Here is a 20,912-nt window from a genome sequence, read left to right as displayed (position 1 = left end):
GTGCAGTGACAGATACCAGTTTTATTGTGTGCCAATGTTACCGCTCTGTTTACAGCAGATTTAAGAGTTTACATTAGGCCACAGTGTTATCTTCCAGTTTTCCTAATTCTATCTGCTGGCAATCCCAGCTATGCGGTTGGGGTGGCTGCCCCTGTCCTAAAGGAATTTGTGTCAATTTCTGCGGGGACAAATCCTCCCTGCGCTAAACCGCTTTGCAGTATTTGCTCAAACTGAAATTTTGACAAAGACGTTCTGTCCACATCCACCAAAAGAGATTGCCTTTTTTTTCAGATGCACTTGGAGGTGGATGCATTGGAAGCTGCCTGTACCTGGCTGATAACTGAGACTGAGCATCTATGTAGCACGATCCATGCCCTTTTCTAATTTGTCTTTGAATGACAAATGTGTCTTCACTGAGTCAGCAAAAGAAGAGAACCTACAGTAGAACTCTTTGCCCTTCTATCCCTTTTAACAGAGCGGCTAGGTTTTCCTAATTCCTCCCCAAAATCAGTCTTTAAAAGAGCTCTTATAAAGACATCCCTCAAATGTATTGTCCAGACCTGCATTATATTCTCTAGTCATTTCCGATCAAGACTCATCATGTGCTGTTATTTCTTTAGAATCCTTGACTAACCATACTGGTATATTCCCAATTGAAAAAAGAATTCAAATCTTTGTGAAAATCAAAGTTGCTGGGATTTGGAGATAGTCCACATTAGTCCTCACCACTGTTGCCCCTAGAGAGTCAAATCTAAGAGTTGAGTGTGGATGACCTCAAAAACGAAAAGCAGATTTCATTGCAAACTTTTGCATTTCACGCAGGAACCATGCACAAGTTAGCCAAGGTTCTCTTGAGAGGCTTTAAGACAAGAAATTGGTCAAATTTTGCATGGCTTCAGTTTTCATTGCAAGCACTCTGTTCAGTTCTAAAATGATACCTTTTTTAACTTTGAAACTGCTAAATGGTAAGCCAGCCCTTTCTCATGGGAGAGGCCTTAGCAAAGTAACTGTATGTGTCAGAAAGATGGCAGAACAGTAGCATGGTGTAATAACATGCTTGTTTTCAATAGCAAAGGAATCAAAATGCTCATAGACTTGGAATGAAAACCTACAAAATATTGCTGACTGCTATTTAAATGTTTGAATCCATCTGAATTGTGTCTGTGCAAAGAAAATGCATCTCCTGCCAAATTTGTACACTCCAAAATTCCTGGAGATGTCTACCTCCTACCTCTTGAATACTTGTACCTTTGGATATATGCAGGTGTCCTTTCTGGTCCTGAATGCTACTCAAGTAATGAAGGATCAGAGCCACTTCACCTGATGTTCTTCCTCTCTGGAATCCAATAATTGTTTTGCATCAGGGTGTAATTGTAGCTGTAGGTATTAGACAAACCTGCTAATTCAGACTCTGTAACTCTTGAGTATTTTCCCAAATTGCATTCCATGATTTGGTTAGATTATATCTTATCTCTAACCTTCTTGCTTCAATAAACACACAATATCTAGCCTGTCTTCTCCCACCTTACACACAAGGAAAATCATCAGGACTTAATCTGTTGCTGGCATTAATGGCACGATTCCTCATCCTAATTCCAATTCACTCTGCCTGATATCCCACAAATGCCTTTGAGAAAGTATTTTATCCCTGATCCTGTGCCAAAGACACTTTCTTCCTCCATCACTGCTGTCTGACTTCCTACGGACTTTGTAACGACCTTTGCAGGCTGTGGTGGATGACACAGTCTTACGTACAAAAGTCTGCAAATGAGTGCCACATCTCAGGCTGTCACTTCAGCTCAGAAGGTCCCTAACAGCAGATCCTTGATCCTGAGCTGTTACTATAGCCAGAAAGTGTAGTCTCTTCACTAGCAAAGAAAAGAATGGAAAAAGTATACAGTAAAAAGGGGGCAGCAACACAACAGCTTTTTTTCTCTCTTTTTCTGTCTAGAAGGTGGTCAGACATTGCAGACACCCCATGCACTGCCCTCCCGTGGGCTCTGCTCCTTGGGGCCCACGTGCAATAAAACTGCCGTCGGCAGCCTGATGGGGACGAACAGGGGTTGCTTTTGTGAATATTTTTGTTGCTAACTACCATCCAGATTCTAAAGTAAAATATTTTCCTACTTGGCTTATAGTAATTTGGGAATCTTTGAGATGAAGCTCTGCTGAACTCTCAGTTCACTTTCTCCTGCTTATCTTTCCTTGTGGCAAACCTATCTGTATGGCCATCTGTACAGGTAATGACTTACCCAACCGGCTTTGGATGTTTTCTGTTTTTTATCTTCCCAAAGTAAGTTACACAAAGAGAGGGCCCCAGTCAAACAATACGTTTTGTGGACCCTTTGTTTTTCCAAGACACTTGCTGAGTTGCTGTTATATTGTAGCCTCTTCCTCCTGTGTTTTGGGGGGTTGGCCCAGCATTTTGCGTTAAGCTAGATGGTTTCCGTGCTCACTTTTGATCTCAGTCAGGACCGTGTTCCTTCCCACTGGTCCAAACTTGTCTCTTTTGCTGTAGCGCGCTGATGTTCTCCCCAACATCTGCTACGTCATACAGGTATTCTGTGGCTTTCTGGTATGCAGGTACATCTGACACACTATCCTTGTTCTGTTGTGGCCATTCACTACTGTCGCTGTGTTAAATTTCTCTGGAAAACTCCATTCTGGAATGCCAGTAATAACTGAGCAAATACGATGGGGACTTTTTCTGTATAAAGAATGGCAAAATCACCAAGTTCCATGAATGCACAAAATGAGCGTCCTCTTAGTTATGTTGCTGTGACCCCAACGCTCTTGACAACCATTTTTCAGTCCTCTTCTGTCAACTGGAAGCTCAGCTACCAGTGCTTTGTGACAGGGACTGTGTGCGCTATTGGCGTCCGTGAAATGTTGTCCCTTGCTTTGAAGGGGAGACTGGTATTGCTGGTTGGAGGCCTGTCCTCCACCATGCTGGCGGGCACCCTCTGGCCTGGAGAAGTTGGCTAATCTCTGTGCATCAAATCCCCTGCTATAAAGCAAGGATTATAATCCTCCTTTCTTGGTCTTGTCTGTTTGAACTGTGAGTACTTTCTGCAGATACTTTCCCTTACAATGTGACTGGAGATCGTTCAGTGCAATAGGGCTGTTGTCTTGGTGGTGCTAGAGTAACACTTAACCAGGAGAAATTTAAATTGCAGGAGATGGATAGTAATGTTAATCATCAAAATGAAGATGGAGCGTTATTTTTGCTGCATGACTGTGGAAGGAAAGGCTAAGAAATAGATGGCTAAAATCACTGAGTGCATATTTTCAAAGGCAGGGCTTGCTCAGCAGCCAGGTGACAACAGACATGTTGTTTATTTGACAGAGAGGCTGTGAACTCCTGACTCAAAAAGAAAACTTACTTCCCAAATGAAGACATTCGGAGGGTTTTAATGGCAGTTGCAAGACATGTGGCTAGGTTATGCCTCTATGTGTGAGCTTATAAAGGCACTGGGTATATATCTGGTGAGGGAATCTGTGAATTCCACCACTATTTAAGAGTGAAAACATTTCTCACCCTGAAAAGAGAGTCAAAGAAAAATTGTGTCTGAGAGGACAGGCTCTGCCCGCTCCACAGCAGTCAGATGCGATGCCTGCCCAATGAGGGAAGGAACTTCTGTTCAGCTGCACGGTTGGGTTTTAGCTTGATCTTGCCCAGAATTTGTCTCTAGAAGTTGGCCTTACTCAAGGTAGGGGTTTTAAATTATATTAAAAGTGACTTATACTAAAAAGTTGCAGTAGAGCCAGGGAAGGAAAAAATACTGGAATACATGCTAAAATATGTGCCTGAATAAGTTTCCATTTGGTACTCTTGTTACGGCAATCATCCAGGTGCCAAGACTGGTGTAGTACCTGGGACGTCGTGTGGAAGACAGTGGGCAGGAATCAGTGTGCAGAGGCACTTGCTGCTTGAATACTGTGATGTTCCCAATCTGAGCTCGTACAGCAAGTACCCATGGCGGTGTTATCTGCAGAATTGCGGAGAGTTGAGGCAGCAACAGCAGCAGGGATGTTACACCACATGACTGATTTCTGCAGTGATGTCTTTCAGACTGGCTGTAGCATGAGTAAAATGTATGGAAGGACTGAGAACATTTGTGCTTTACTTTGGAGTTTCTTTGTTTTGATGCCTTGTCATGGTTTTCAGTGAGGAGCAGACGAACAGGTATCCTGCTTAAGACCACTTAAAGAGAACTGCTTGTAGCCTTAAAAAAAAAAAAAAAAGCTCATTTTATACATTTTAAAGATGAGGTGGCTTCATTAAAGACTGTAGGGTCTTGCAGTTTTACCCCAAATAAAACACTGATAGCTCTACAGTTCAGCTGGCAGGGAACCATGTCAGACCGTGGAGCCTTGCCCATGTGTGCGAGTCCTCTTATGGTACCAAAAATCAGTTAGTTTTCTTCTGAAGTCCCGGGCAGTGAGCTAAAAATGTCTTGCTCAGATATGCATTTTGGAATTTCAGAATTAAATGTAATAAAGCAGATTTTTATTTTTACTCCCTTTTGATGAGACATGCAGTGAGAGAGTGAGGATGCAGCATTAGAGTATCTTCTCATTTGCTATTTGCTATGTGTTAAACATTTATATTTCAAATAACTGTTTGTACCTATACCAAGTGTTTGGCAAATCCAACAGCTCATTAGACGTTAACAATAGCAACGCTGCTAAATACAAAGGATTCATAGGCAAAGTACCCCTCAGGCTATATCTCTGAGAGAAAAAGTGGCAAATAGAATCAGAAACTAATTAAATAGTCAGCTAAAGCAAGCATAACTTTAAAAAGCTCTAAAACTACCAAAAATGGAAACATATTACAGTTATCTGCATTCACAGTGCAGAACAAGTTTGGTAGTATTTAAGATAATTCTCTAGTGCCTGCTATTTTTAGTCCAAGGGTAAGCTTCTGTAAGAGCCTTTCAGCGTTGCATCCCTTTAACCTGGCCTAACAAGCTAAGCCAGTAAGCTGTCTGATTTCCGTCTTACGGGAGGCAGAGAGATAGCTAAAACAAACCATTTGTGGTGAAAACGCTCAGCCTATCTTGTCTTAAGAGCTTTCTTCGTATAGATTTTTTTTTCAAATGTCCCAGTATAAAGCGTTGCTTGTCAGAGACCAAAATGTCAGGCTTTGCTATTTGGAAATCATAGAAGTGCAGGAATGAAAGGAGGATTTTATAGACCCAGCCTAATGGAAATAAACATCGCTGCGTTGTCACCGGTGAAACCCAATCGGGGCAGTTTAGGCTATTGGTATCGATGTGTCTGAGGAAAAAGGAACATACTTAGTTTTTCAGGGAAGGAAGGGCAAGGCATAAAGGGCCTGATTTGCTTCTCACTTACACTTAATCTGTCCTGGTTTAACTCCATTGACTTCACTGGGTGACGCTTGGTTTGTGCTGCTCTAATCCAAGGGAGAGTCAAGCTGGGGTCGGCGTTATGCTCCCTGTGCCACCGGCACTCGGGTTCGGGGCACCCTTTGCTGTTGAAAAGGGGGCAATGCCATATGCAGCTGTAAAACACTGCGGTGCTCATTGCACGCTGGTGGTTTGGAGTGCTTCAGGTAGATAAAACTTGGCAATTATTCATTTACAGATAGCTCTTTTTTATTGGAAATACTCTGTGGGTTCCCCCCTGCCCCCTAGTTTATAGGATGAAATGCAACTGTATTTACTTTCTTCTCTCTTTCCCCTTCCCCTTTCCCCCCCCCCCCCCCCGCAATGGTGTGTGATTCTTAAGTACGTTTACAAAACAGGATTTTATTGCTACCTAAACATAAGTGGTCCCACCCGCTCCTCTCAGCCAGCTGAGCAAGACTTAAGAACAGTATCCTGTCCTCTGAAATAGTTAGAAACAGAGGTCATGCTGCCTGGATTAACTGTAGTAGCTCCAGCCTTCTGCCCCCAGAAATGTCACTTAAACAGGATTTCCCTTCCCAGGACACTGGATCAGGAATGCGGCTCTTTCATCTCGGGCTGTTTCCAGTCTGTGGCTCCCTTCCCCTCTTTCTACCCCTCATTTTGGGTGCTGATGGAGCAGGACAAAATGTCTCAATACAAAGGGAGGCCATCTGAGCCAAGAAAGCCTAGGCTGTGTTGAAGCCAGTGACCTGCAGGGTCCCACCTCTGGTTTAGTATTCAAATGGCTGCAATTTGCTTAGTATTCCTGGGATTAGGCACGTCCCGTGGGGTTTTGGCTGTGCATCTAGCAGCTACATAGGCTTGAACTATAACTTCTGTTGACTTCAGTGGGGATAACTTTTAAACTGCAAATGCACTTGACATGAACAAATACATCAGTGCATTTCCAGTAGGAAATGACTTTTGTGAGCACAGCGTCTACCACATTGTAGGCAAGATGCACCCAAGCCACTTCTAAACTCATCTGCTTAGTTGTAGCAATGTAGTGCTCAGCTGCAAAACTCACTTGGTAAGTAGGAAGAATTAGCCCTTACTGGCCTTAGGCTGGACTGCCATTAGTCCTGGGCCAGGTTGGTACAGATAAAGTACGCAGGAGCTGCTGCTCTCAGCTTCAGAATCAGCATACCCGAACAGGAGTGGTCCAGGTCCCTAGCTAGTGTAAATCTGCATAGCTCCGTTAAAACCTGTGGAGAGGCCCTAATTTACCGCAGCTGAACATCTGGGCCCAAGTTCTTTTTCTTTTGGTTACTAGCAGGATTAAATAGAAGTACCCAAAATTATTTATTATAGGTGCTGTGGCAGCATCTCAAAGCCCAATTGTAAATCAGGACACCATTGTGAAAGGGGTTGTGTGAACACATAACAAAAAGACAGTCCCTGCCTAAAGGAACTTATGGCCTAATTAATAAAGGTACTTAGTGCATTAATAGGTGCAGCTGGACTTGACTGCATGTTATGGGTCATTTTTAAAGACGCAGGGCAAAAAAAAAACCCACCCAGGTTCATTTTCACTATTTCTGATGAAAAAAGGACTGGTTAACATCAGTGCCTCACACGGAAAAATACAGTCTTTTACATCGCACAGATGGAGGGCTGGTGATCAAGAACACACACTTTTAAAAGACTAGCAGAGAATGAGCAATATATTCAGTTTTGACTAAGAAATAAATAGAAGAGAGGCAACTGCAGTGGGAACTGTAGCGTGCACCACAGTATGTATGCGCTACATAACTCTGCTAGGCTGGTTGAGGGTAAATGAGCAAGGTAGCTTTAGTGTAAAGTAGCAAATTAGTTTTACATTTTAGTGTCAACCCCGTTTTATCAACATTATCTGTGAAGACTAGTGAGGTGCAGGAAACTTAGAAACGAGCCAACAGTGGACGTGCTCTAAAGGAGGCTTTGCAACAGATAGCTCTTCTGTGATCTTTATTTTTTTTTAATGTTTTCTGTTTTAAAATCACCATCTCTAGTTTACGATTCTATTCACATACACAAAACTGCATTGAAAGAACATTAAAGTCTTAGCACCTAGTGACAAATCAAGGAAATACATAGTTAAGGATATTATGAGACATCTAAATGAATCCAAATGCTTAACTGGCGGAAAATTCAGACACATCTCCTCATCCTGAAGAGTGTCCTCGGTGGTTGTAGGGGTTTACCAGGATGCGCTTTATTCAGTCACTGCTTTTTGAGGCGAGGGCTTATTTGCCCACTGGGACAAGCTTACATTTTGTTTTCATGGGACTGGAAAAGGGAACTGAAAAGCCTGGCAAAGTGCACCTGTGATGTGTGCTGTGTTAAACCTTATACCTGTTAGCACTTTCCTTACTGCAGCATCTCCACATTCTCACTTGGTGCTTCATTATAAAGGAGCCTTTTACTGCTTTCAGCCTAGGATGCTCACAGTACAGGTGCCTGGGGTGTTCTCTCAGCTGGCTGAGCATCTCCTTAGATATGGGAACGCCACTGAGGTTTTTTGAAACTTTTTTAGCCTGGTAAGAGTAGAGTGCACGTATCTAAAGATATTTTTTTTTCCTCTTCATGGTGATTCCCTCAGGTTTTTTAGGGCTAGTGTCTACTATCTTTGTTTATTTTATCTAGCTAAACCACCTCTCTAAATAGTATGTGTGTCACTCAACACGTGTGCTGGTACATACCAGGAGGATGTTCGGGACATTGCTGTGACACTTAAAGACAGGAGTATAGCTACATAGGTAAAACATACAGAATAAATGCATCTTTAGCCTTGTAAACAAGTTTTTGTGTTGTGTCTGAATAAACTCTTTTAGCCAGCTCAGACCAGATGGCAGCCTTCCAGTTAGACCACAATAAAAATTGATGGGAAGCCCAGACGTATTAAAGGTGTACTGATCCATTCATGCTGCAGGTCTAAGGAAAATCAGTGTTTTTCTTCCTGTGAGACATGACTTGTGTTTGTTGTACCTGTTCAACAGGCATGGTGGTAGGTTTGATGAAGCTGAACATGCTGAAAAATTAAAACATCATAAAAAGCATTTAATGAACTTGATACTTTACAAATGCTAATTTCCTGGTCAAATTAAATTCCAATTTGCTAACAGTAAAAGCACCAGATAGGAGTGCCTTATTTTGCTGTTTAAAAAGGAATTTTTGAGTGTGTGTTCTGTTCGCACAAAAACAGTCTCCATATAATTGACCAAAATTTAAATATATATATAAACTCTTCTCTGCTATATTGTATATAATTTTTCCCTGAAATTTGTATTTGTGTTGAGTCATAAATCTCTAGAAAGAAGCAGGGATTATGATAGACATCCTGACACATCCAATATAATTAAAACTAAAGCAAATGCAACACTGAAATAGAGAATGAACAAAAGCAACAAGATTATGCTTCATAGTTTGCAAAGGAAGGGTCTATACTACCACTCAAGTGCATTTTTGAGAGGTGTCTGTCATTATCAAGAGGAAAAAGAAGTTTTTACGTCAATTACACATGTGAAATAATCACTGCAAAATATACGTAGCTCTCTTTTTCCCAGAACATGCCATGCTGCCTAACAAAGGTATATGAATGTTGAAAAATTTTATGTCGGTGCAGAGAGATTAGTATGGGCATGTACCATAAATCAAGTAAATAAATAAATCTGAGCAAGCAGTGTTTGAATATTTGGACTGAAATACTGCTGACACCGTCACTGAAAGCTCTGCCATGGGGAGAGTCCCAAACATCTTCCCTACCTGATGCTGTAGCCTGTAGCCCTCCTCCCCCTGCCTCCCTCTTTTTGCAGTACTCATTCTCCATTAGAGCTTGCCTGGATTGGGACCCTTGGTCAGGAACTGTGACTCTCTACCCTCCTGTATATTTTAGGTGCATAATAATAATTAAAAATCTCTGTCTGGGTTGTTGCTCAGGACCTTATCACGTGCATGAATGATTGCCTGTAAAAGGGGATGGGAGGATGAGTAAGAGGTGCTGTGTGCTGCTCTAGGGGGGAAGGTGCTGGGTGGTGGGCTCGGGGAGCAGCCTGCGTACCCTCTCACACCCCGGGCAGTGAGCTACTCGTGCGGGTCAGGCTGTCCGTCCTGCGTCCCCCCTCCCCAGCAGCAGCTCACCTGCTCCTCTGCTCACCCCTGCTTCCCCACCAGTGCTGGCAGCAAGCAAACTTCGCCTCTCCCTTTACTTCTCTGGCCATCTTGCACAGTGAAGGAAAACTCCCAACCTTTCTTTTTTCTGTGGCTCTTATCAGGCTCTTCCTCCCCTTTGCACTTCTGCCCTTTCCCTGCTCTTGTTTTTCCTCACCGGAGACGTAGGTAGAGTTTTGTGCTTCGATGTGGAGCTCTGCCCAAACCTAGCCCACCATGGGCTGGACAAGACATGCCAGGTCTTCTGCTCCAGTTCCCCACCCGTGAAGACCAGCTGGTCTTCCCTGGCACTGGGCAAGACAACACGATAGTATGTCCACGACGTGCCTCAGTGTTATGGACATGTGGTTCCTGGTAAGAAGTTTGGTAATGCTTTTACACTGTCAAGTCCTGTACAAGTGAAAAAGCTCCTCTGGTGAGCTAACCCAGTCCAAAACATAGGTAATGCATTTATTTAGTAATCAGCAAATTAGCCTATGTAGTCAGTAAATGTAGAGGCCCAAACTGCTGGTAAGGTGATTTGCTTTCAGGTGTTTTCTCAATATTGTGCTCAGCACCAAGTATGAATAGAGTGACCTTTTGATACTGAGTCAAACTGACTGCATTTCCAAAGATTCTGTGGTTTCAATTACCATAAATTTTTGATATTGGTTGTACCACCGGTGCACAGATTCCAGCACAGCAATATCTTATCATTGGCCCCCTTAACACAGTCAACGGCACAATAGCTTGCTCTCAGATGATTTTTTGTTTTGTCTTTTCCCCAGAATCAAAGATTACTATCATAGAGGGGAAGGATGCAGTTTACACAATTGAAATTGGAATGGCTTGCAAAACATGAATGAATTTTGGTCAGAAGATGTAAAACAAGTTACAGGTTGCTAGCTGGATCCTCAGTTTGTGAGATGAATAAGTCAATTAGTAGCTCTTCAGTTTATTAGAAACTTAATTGCCAGGCTGTAATGGAAACTTCTGAACTGCTACAACTCGTTAGAAGCAATTAAAAAAGTGACTTTGTGGTAGAAGAATATTTAGTAGGCTCTTTTAAACTGACATGTTTAGCTTAGAGCAGAAAGGTTAGACTTTTCACCTGGATAGATAGTCCATCTCACAGGAGCTATGGCAGCATTACTTCGGGTGATTAAAGGCACGATCTTAAAGAAAACCCTGTTTGCAAATGGCCTGTGCTGTGGTTTTGCGTTGTGATGCTTTAATCCCGGATACTTGACAGAAGTTTTACGATGTCAGGTGAGAGCGTCTCTCTTTCAGAGAGAAAGTAACCTGAGTTCAGTAACCAAGATTGAACATGAGAACTTTTTGAGACTAGAAATATATGCCATGTTGAGTACATGAATAATAATAAATATTGTTACTTTTATGTTGTTATACACTGGAGAAGGGAGGGGGGAAATGGATGCTGCAGGTGCTCCCGTCTCCTTCAGCCTGTGGACCTTGCAGAGGTCCTTCTTGCGGTGCCGTAGTGTCCCTGGGAGCGATGCCGGGAGTTGGTTCCACTCCAGGGACCTAGCTCTGGAATTTAAGCATTGCAGTACCTGCATTGTGTATAATTACACTATTTATTTGACATCGTTCTGGGGGAGAGTGGGATGGCAGAGCATATTGCTTCAAGTCTGTACAATATCTCCAGAAATCCAGCTGGAGTGAAGCTTTTACATAAATGCAGGGATGTGGTCGGTCCTACAGATGAGATATATACGCAGCCCATATGTTGGGCAATGGGACTGCCGAAATCAGAAGGCAAGCTCTGGATTCAAGTGGTCTTTGCCTACAGGTGCACGTGAGGAGTATGAGTATAGCTGTCTCCTTCAAGAGGAGAAGATCTTGTTTCCTTCCCATACCCTAAAGGCATTTGCACAGGGGTGGTGATAATTAATCCCCACATTTCTACTACATATAAAGAAACCTGGCTGTAATTTTCTCCTAGTGGGACTCCATTTTGTTTTTAAAGATAATTGATAGCTCTGGACTTAAGCATTTCAATTATGGGAGTGTCTCCTGGGGACCAGACTAACAGACCTTGGAAAAATGTTCTAATGCAAATGCATCATGTGGATTTTTACTGTAAGACAGCGCAGGATGCCTAAGGATTTGCAAAGCAGTTGAACAGTAAAATAAAAGCTGAAATACTTCTCAAAATATATAATGGCATGGGACTGGTTGTGAGCAGGTATGGTGGAACAAGTGGTTCTCCGCTTGGAGCACTGATTCCTCTTTGGCCCTGGGAGGAAATACTGCCAGGTACAGCCAGCTCTAAGTCAAGGAGAAGGAGGCACTCGCCTTGGACAGCACATTGAGAAAGCAGCAAAATCACCATGACAGCACTGTCTGTGCCGGTGCCGTGGCAGGTTGGCTCCTTCTGCTCCAGAAGAGGGAAAACTTGGACTGTAACTCTTCTTTTTCACCGTCCCTGACCTCAGCTCTCATTTTTCGCTGGCAGGAGCAGGAAGACCAGCCTGCATCCTAATCCATTCCCTCCTCCTACCTTCCCTGTGCTTCTGCCCAGCCTGCAGCTCCTTATCCTTGAGTGGCAAAGCTTGGTTTGTGGGGCCGGGGCTGAGATACCATCTGCACTTACTCCTGCATGTTTGTTGACAGGAGGTGCTCAGGGCTGGGGTGGTGTTGGTGAGCTTTTCGGTGCCTCTGCATCCCTATGTGCAAAAAGGGGCGAATCCGTACCCCTCATTTCTCCTAGCGGTGTGAATTTTAAGGACGTTCTTATTCCAAAATGTGTCATTAAGGAATTAAATCCTGTTGGAAGTCCCAGATGTGCTCACAAGTAATTTTTGTGCTTTTGAAAGTAGTGCCATAATGTATTAGTATTTTTAGATCACTCGGATATTTTCAGCTGGAGGAAAATCTTTTATTTTCTTTGTTAATTGTGCTATGAATAGATCTTAGGCTACTGAGGAGAAATGAGTCGATATGTTGAAATGGTGATCCCTCGTGAGTTCAGGTGTACACCTGGCTGCTCTGAATTGCTTACTGAGCTGGGCTGCTGGAGTGGTGACAGCTTCTACCAGCTGCGGATCTGTCCCAAAGTTTCCTGGGCTTTTTACAAAGACGTGGCAAGCTGCCACTACTCCCACCTCCTCGGGGCTGTGGATTAATACTGCAGTTTAGACCCTGATCTTTCAATATGAATCAAGATGGGCTCCTGCACTGTTCAAATTATCAGTAAAGAAACTTTAGAGCATCATCATCATTCATTAGCTGATTTCACTCCGTGAGATACAGTAAGCAAAAGCTGTGCATGTAATAATCACAAATGAAAGGTGGAGGGAATCAACCAGAGGAAAAATGTTGGAAGATACTATTAACATTTGGAAAAGATTTTCTAAATGATGCGCTTGACTCTTTTCTGGAGTGAATCAGCATACCCAAGCTGACTGCGAGAGAGCTACAGCGGAGTCCTGTGTCTGGACCTCTGCACACTGGCTTCAATGTTTTCAAGAAAGGATTGGTGCATAGGAAAGACAAGGTAGCCAAGTCTCTGTTACAGCTCAGTCTTAGGCATCTGCAATGGGATTGCTGACAAGTAACATGTATTATAGACATAAAATGCTAACCACGAGGTGAAGTAGGCTCCATCAATAGGCAGAATAAGCAAAAGAGAAAGAATTATCAGGGGTAGAGGATTTAAATACCTTTGTGGGGGTAAATTATCAACTCATTTCTTATAGCTTTTCACTGGCCAAAGAGAGAATATCTCTGGAGACATTTTACTGAAGGCAGAAACCCAATTAGAATAAGATTGTTACGCAACTAATAAAGTGTTTTCAGACAGAGAATTATTTTTAGTGCTGTAGAAATATTAAAGCATTAGAGCAAAACATGTAAAAGCAGAGAAGAGCACAGTTAGAAACTTTTCATGGTCTTTAGGGTCCTAGATCACTAATTTTTGAGGATCAGTTGGTGTTCTGGCAGTTTACAGCACTAGCTGGCTTTCCCCATTGCATTCGCCCATGCACAGTGACACCAATGTCAAATCTTATTTCTTTTCAGAGCTAATGCCATTCTGGATACGCTAGAAACTTTTGCTATCAGAAAGGTGGAGGCATGGGTGTTCAGTGACATACTTTGGTTCCTTGCCTCCTTCAGCTGGGTGAAAATTTACAGGGGTCAAAAAACCTCTGGCTCTGATGTCTATATGTTAAACTAACAACCAAGGATGCGAAGAAGTTCATGCAGGGTGGCTGGGAAGTGATGCATAACTGCTTCTGCATTAAAAAGACCCATTAGTTAGCAAGATGCTGTCATTATGAATTGTTGTCATAAGTGTTTAATAATTGCATGTATTTGCCGTGCAGCTTTACATTCGAGATTATCCTGCACCCCTTTTTCTTACACTCTGTAGTTCATTTAGGTGGTCTAAATACTTAGGATCTCCTGCTTTAGACAGAAGCAAACCCTTTCAGTGTGACCCTGCTTGGAAGTTAAGGACATGGCGGAGCAAATTCCTGAGAGCATGCAGCACTTCCTCTGACCTCAGCGAAGATGGAAGGTGCTCAGCTTCTCCTGATTCACCGAGCCTGGGTGATGTGCAGGTTGGATGCCAGTCTGAAACATGAACTTCTCCGGTGACAGTGCTGAAACCGTGAAAGAGCCTGCATTTGGCCATGGCGTTGCTTCTCCCCAGTGCTGTCAACACCAAGACTCAAGTTGTGATAGCAAAGCAGAAAGCTGCTGCTTCAGTGATTATTGCTCAGACGTTGATGTGCCCGACCATCTCTCCCTCCGCAACTCCCCTCAGCACCATTTCTGCTGTATCTAATAATGGTGTTTCTTTATAAACAGTAATTTAGGACAATTAGGAGCAATAGCATAGTTAAACCTTTAAAAGGTTATCTCGCAATGTCATTTTCTTGACTAATGTGTTCCTGCTGCCATGTCGTTTGTGAATAGACATGTGTTAGCCAGCTAGTGTGCTTCATCTGTGGTGACTTTGATTTATTTGCTCTGTAAATTGGGACTGAAGCAATAATGGAAAGTGACATTAATTGTTTAACAGAGCCCTCTTTGTCACATCCTGTGCTTTCTCTGGGGTGTTTGAATGTTGAAACTTGTACAAAACTAATTGAAATTGCTGTGATGAGGACCAGTGTCCACTCAACTTTCTGTTCTTGAATGTCAGCGCACTTGAGTGTCTGTTTAAAGCATGAGAGCTAAGCAGCTAACAGCAAATATCAGGGTTTCTTCTGGCATGCTATTATTAAAGAAGGCATTCCCCGTTAGAAATAGTAACACTTCCAGCTTTGTTGTCAGCTTTATAAGCTGCAAGGCTCAGTAAGGGGGGGCAGTGGTGCGCCCCACCAGCAAGACTTGCTGGAGAAGTTCCTGGTGCGGGGCTGGGCTCTCGCCACCATTCATCCCACCACCTGCAAGGGGTTTGAAACGCCGTCGGAAAAAAAGTCAGCGGTGCGTTACATCGCAAAGCGCTTTTTCACCTGATAACACCTTTTCATACTTTTCTAGAAGTGACACCATAATTTTCCTCTTTGCCTCTCGAAAAGTGGCTGTAAAAAGCTGCATTTGGAGCGTGGCTTTATTCGCAAGGTGGCTTCCCTCTGCTTATTTCCATCCTCTGCACACTGACAGTCATGGCACTGTGCATGTGTCTGCTTGGTATGGTGGAAATCACCAGATACCGGGACTTAAACTCTTCTCAGTGGCCAGGACCCTTTTGGCCTTTTAAGTAAATGCTTCTCCTTAGCATTAGCTTTGCCTGAATGTTTACTTGTTTCTTGGAGATGATGCTGTAAGCACCAGAACAGTCTGTGCTCTGCCGTAGCTTTCTAGCTCAAAGACAGAGCTTTTATGTAAGAAGCCATGAGGTATGATTTGGCAGGAGCAATTATCTGTGTGGTTTATGAGCATCTCTGTTCAGAGTCTGGTAGATACAGCGTTACTGAAAAAAGTAATGCTAAGGGGATACCCAGAGTCACTTGATTATTTTTTTTCCTTTTCTGAGGTGTTACTGGGAATGTTTTGTTGTTGACTTTTTTAACTTTTTTTTTTTTCCCAAAGGGAGAGCTTTTGTTTGTCTTACTGGTGTATTCCTTGCTAGTTCACTTTTAAACTATGAGATTTGAACTCAGCTGAAATCTCTGCAGTGTGAACCTGGAGTGTGATGAACCACTCTGAAGCTGGTGGAAAAACTCCCAATTTTATATCCCTGGAATCAGTGAAAGGCTTTTCATTTATTTTAATAGCACAAGGATCAGCCTAGGAATCCTAGATAATTGATCTGTCAAGATCAATTTCCAGTCTTTCTGAAAAATAAATATAATGATTTTTACACAATTCTATTCTTCAGAACTCTCAGTACTCCAAAAATCTGTATGTTAATATACAGTAGGGACTATATTTCATTAAAAAATCAGGAGGCATTTAAATTTACTCAATTTGACAAAAAGAAGTATTGTTGCTGAAATAAGATCTAATATAAATTAACATTACAGCCACATCTGATTAGGAATTAATCTACTTTTTATAATTGCAGTCTGAATTAGATAAACGCATACAATAGTCGCATTGAGCACTCAAACGACATAACTCAAAAGGACAACTTCAAAGGCAACCTGCTTAATACGTTTCTTTAAAAGAAACCCAGAGAGCCTGCCATCTACAATATGAGCCCTGATGGCTAGTCTTATGCCCAAATGCTCAGGAATGAGAAGGTTTTTGCTTGGTTTTGGAGCAAGGATTTCTAGAAGTATAGAAGGGGGAACCTTTCTCTCTTACACCTGGCCACATATGTGAACAAGGTTTTCCAAATTTCACTGGTGATTCATTTTGGTCTTCTGATTAGCTGTCTTATTCTCTGATTCTTGTAATTTTGTCAGGCCAATTAGCTGATGTTCAGTGTTGAAAAGAGAAAGAAAGAGACAGCCTGGGCTGACACCATCATTAGGTGTCAGCAGCTTAGGCACATCCTGTAATACAATCCCTGGGTGATTACTTCTCGTTGCTAACACTGGATTAAAAAAAAGAATTGTGGAAGAAAAGTAAACTAGAGCAATACAGTGTGAGTGCAAAGAGATTTCTCCTGAACGCAGAGATGGATAATTTTATTGCGCTTAATTACATCTTCTGAGACGCTGTTGCAGGTTACTGTTCCAAGGGCTGGTTTAACTGTGTTTTGACTGCTTTTTCACATACAAAGGCATTGTTTTGTTCCTTTTCTCTTCTCACTTGGTTCTGCTTTTTGTTTTGTCCCCTCCCACAGAAGATAGATGAAGAGAGTGAGGCAAACTTGCTAGCCGTTCTCACTGAAACACTGGACAGCATCCCTGTGGATGAGGATGGATTGCCTTCATTTGATGCACTGACAGATGGAGATGTGACCAACGAAAATGCCGCTAGCCCTTCCCCAATGCCCGACGGCACCCCTCCAACTCAGGAGGCAGAAGAGCCGTCTCTAGTAAGAACCCTTCCTACTGTTTAACAGGAATTGGATGTACCTCTGGCTACCCGCTGCATGGGTATGATGTAGTCACAGTAAGGTCTGGACTTTTCATTTAGACTGGAAAGGAAAATCAAGTAAAGAACTGAAAATTAAACAGGGAAAAAAACCCACCGAATAGCCATAGGATGACTAATAAGGCAATCTATTAAAAAGTGTGTTGAAGAGATTGTTTTTGAGATTCTTGTGCTAATGGCTGACACTTTTGCTTATCATTCTGTTCAAATAAGTCAGGGTAATGGTTTTTAATTCATATTTCATTTCTCGGGGGTCTTTTTGTGTGTATGTTTAGACATCACTTTTGGTGATCTGTAAAGAAAGGCCCATTGAGTCTGGCGGGATATGGGGCTAATTTTGTGCCTTCATCATTGATTTGACCAGTAAGCACCAGTTTAGTGCTAATCAGGGCAAAAGTGAACCTTAGGTGAGGATGTGGGTGAAACCTTATATGCATTTTGCTCAGTAAAACCAGTTTGAGATGTGATTCTGTTTCCGCTGAAAGCCCCTTATCACTGGCTTCTGCAGAAGCAGAGCCAGATACCTGCATCTTGACACTGTATCCATTAGTCTGTTAACGTCTCTGTTTAGATCAGAGGCCTCTTCTGTCAAACAGATCACCGAGAATTCCATTTTGCCATGGATTCAGAAATCCAAGACCCCTGTCATTTCTGCTTGCCCTGCAGTATACTGCAGTAAAGGGAGCAGAAGTATGCTGCCAAGCCAGAAGAAAATGAAATCTGTTTGCTCTGGGGAATATTGAGCCCTTCTTTCTGTTGTTTTGTACTTTGCTTGCTGAAATTGATATAGCTAGCTTTAAGTAACTATGCAAAAATGTAGATAAGTCATTTTAATCCATAAAGATGCATAACTTTACTCTTTTCCTTCCACCTCCCTTTCCCTGATGTGTTTGTAGCTTAAGAAGCTCTTGCTGGCTCCAGCCAACACTCAGCTAAATTACAATGAATGCAGTGGTCTCAGCACACAAAACCATGCAAACACTAATCACAGGATCAGAACAAGCCCTGTGGTTGTTAAGGTACAAACTTAATCTTTGTAATAAGGAAAAAAAGCAAAAAAAAAAAGAAAGAAAAAGTGTAACAAGGTCTTTTATGCTTTCAGCAACCAAGCAAGCAGTAGGTCTATATGTATTGTATTAATCTGCCTACTATCTTGCAATTGCTTTAAAAAAAAAAGGTGAACAGATTATAGACTGGGTTCCAGAAAATCACCTGAGCTCCTTTATGCTCTGAATATTTCATTTATGCTTTTTCTCTTGGCAGAGTTCAGTTGTAGTCCCACCGTCTGTTACTCTCGCCTACTTTATTGATACACAGAGTAGTAGGGGGTACGATAAAATTTGCTGATGGGCTGGTGTTGTTTATGAGTGACTCCAGGATGTGGGACTGCCATTTTACCAGCTGTCTGAGCTAAGAAAAATGACACTGGATTCTTGGCAAAAGATGTATATCAGCCATTAATTGGACAGAATGGGGGCTCTGACATAATTCTGTTAGCGGGCAGTATTAAACAATGTTTGTCTTGCCGTTCACTGTAACTGAAAACGGAGCGTTTAGGGGTACTTAAGAGAGTTGTGAATACTGGGCTTAAGCAATCAGCAGCAAATTAAGGTTTAAACCAGCTTATTTTTTTGTTCACAGTAAAGGCGCTGTAGGGTCTTGTTAGTTACATGTTGCTGAGTAGGAACATTGAAATGTAGGAGAAATGAAATAAAAAGCTGCATAAATGTCATTTAGGAATTTTAAATGTAATTTTCTTTCCTTGTTCTGCAAACAATTATTCACAGTTCATAGATCTAGTACACTTAGACTGAACACTTCACTGAAAACCTCATCTCTTCAGAAAACCTATATCCATTCTGATAAGGTTCAGCTCACTAATTTTAGCCTTTTTAATTTTTTTTATTTTATTTTGTTTTATTTTATTTTATTATGCCCTGTTTTTAAGACTGAGAATTCATGGAGCCATAAAGCAAAGAGCATTTGTCAACAGCAAAAGCCTCAAAGACGTCCCTGCTCTGAACTTCTTAAGTATCTGACTACGAATGATGACCCTCCTCAGACCAAACCAGGAGAGAACAGGAACAGCAGCAAAGAGAAATGCACCTCCAAAAGGAAGCCCCATCTGCAGTCTCAGACAAATCATCTGCAAGGTAGGCGTGGGACCGCAGAACACAGCTTTGGTACCAGCAGTAACGCAGGGAAGCTGGAATACCACGGTTGTGAATACCCTCGATACCTCTTCTGTTCTTTGGATTAGTATTGTAAATCCGGCATCTCTTCTGTGTAGGGAGAATTTTAAAACTGTATAATGAAGTTAGAATTAGTTAGCTAGATTTAGCTTTTAAACAATTTTAATCCTGTCTCTATTGCCCCCAGCCTCAGAAAAAGAATCTTGGGAAAAAAAAGTTTAACAAATACCACATGTTAATATACCAAGCTAGCTGGAAATACTTATTCACAGAGTACTGTACCACTAAGAAATCATTATACCCCTAAACAAGCTGGGCAGGCCAGTTCATTAGTGAGCTGCTTTCTTTTTTGCTAGCGTAAAACTGAAGGCATTGTTAACCTGCCACATAGTCCTTAAAAGACAATAAATAGTGCTCTCACTGCTACAGAGAAAGCAATAAATGTGTCATTCCTGTTAAAGCTGGAATGCCGGTCTGTAATTTTATTTTGTAAATAGTTGAAAGTTTAGCTGCCATCCTGATCTTTCTCTCTCTTTTTAGATTCTTTATGGCCAAAACTAAACACTTGTGTTGACTTGTAGTGTCCCCTGATGCATAAAGAACTGGTCTATATTACAAGTAACTTCTATGACAGAGATGCAAGAACTTAAAGCCCCCTCTCGCTTTCTCTCCCCCTCTTCCCCTGTCTGTTTTCCCAAGATAAAGGAAAGCTGTAAAAGCTTATGAGCCCAAAGGGAGCTTTTTTTTAAAGTTACTGTTACTTTAAAATACATCTATGTATATATATTGGCCTGGCATCTAGAAGTCAGTCACATCAGTGCAACTCCTGGATGACTCCACTAAAGTCAATAGAAGTTATCTGGCTGCAACAGAGATCAGAATATGACCCTAAATGTGTTGTTCTTGTATTTTTAAAGCAACAATTGTAAACTGTATATGTTTTTTCTTCTTTTCCCCTCCACCATCCCTGCATTTTCAGCCCACATCAATCTAATTTTTCATTCTTCACTAGGAAGTATAAGCAAACTTAATAAAAATAATCTTCCGTTCCCGCCACTAAATACCCTTCTCGCAGCTGTACATTCTGACATCCTAAGTATAGTTTTCCCCATTATGGTCTCAAATTCTCTGAACGATGTTTCTTGTAAGAAAGAAATCCAACTGCCCCTAGAGCTTCTTGGATGCCAGCTGCCACTCCTTCTGGATGGCTTCAGCAGTCTGTTTCACAGCAAAATCCAGACTGAACTGTACGTGTAAAACCTGGGTCTCTTTCTGCGATGGTGCTGAAACATAGACCTGCCAGAAGTTACAGGGCGTTTTATTAACACTGTTGGGTGTTAAGGTGATACGTGGTAAGGTGTATCATGTATAACATGCTATATGCACATGTATGTTATACACATACATAGATGTATGCACACACACGTATAAATATGGATTATAAAATCTTCCTATTCAGATCAGAGCTGCATTTTTTCCAGCTGAGGCAATTGTGTAGATTCAGTGCAAAGAAGCAGGGCACGTTGGGTTGTGGAAGCAGCACGGAAAGAGAGGTTAGGAAAGTCCAAAGGGACATACAGCTAACTTACCAGTGTTTAACAGATGACTGTGACTTTGGTGGTATTGCGGGTGAAATTGCAGGCAGAGAGAAATT

General features: G+C 42.0%; 1 protein-coding gene across 1 annotated transcript in view; it reads left to right on the top strand.

Moving 5' to 3' along the window:
• Positions 1-20,912, top strand: part of PPARGC1A (PPARG coactivator 1 alpha) — a 64,085-nt gene that overhangs the window by 18,077 nt on the left and 25,096 nt on the right. Inside the window, exons 3-5 of the mRNA XM_072862224.1 lie at positions 16,813-17,007; positions 17,963-18,085; positions 19,015-19,219. Of these exons, the coding sequence (XP_072718325.1) occupies positions 16,813-17,007; positions 17,963-18,085; positions 19,015-19,219 (523 nt within the window). The remainder of the gene's footprint in view (positions 1-16,812; positions 17,008-17,962; positions 18,086-19,014; positions 19,220-20,912) is intronic.

This window comes from Ciconia boyciana, chromosome 5, assembly GCF_034638445.1.
Source record: "Ciconia boyciana chromosome 5, ASM3463844v1, whole genome shotgun sequence".
NCBI lineage: Eukaryota > Metazoa > Chordata > Aves > Ciconiiformes > Ciconiidae > Ciconia > Ciconia boyciana.
The sequence above is the reverse complement of the archived record's forward strand: the minus strand, read 5'-3'. Positions and strand labels throughout refer to the sequence as shown.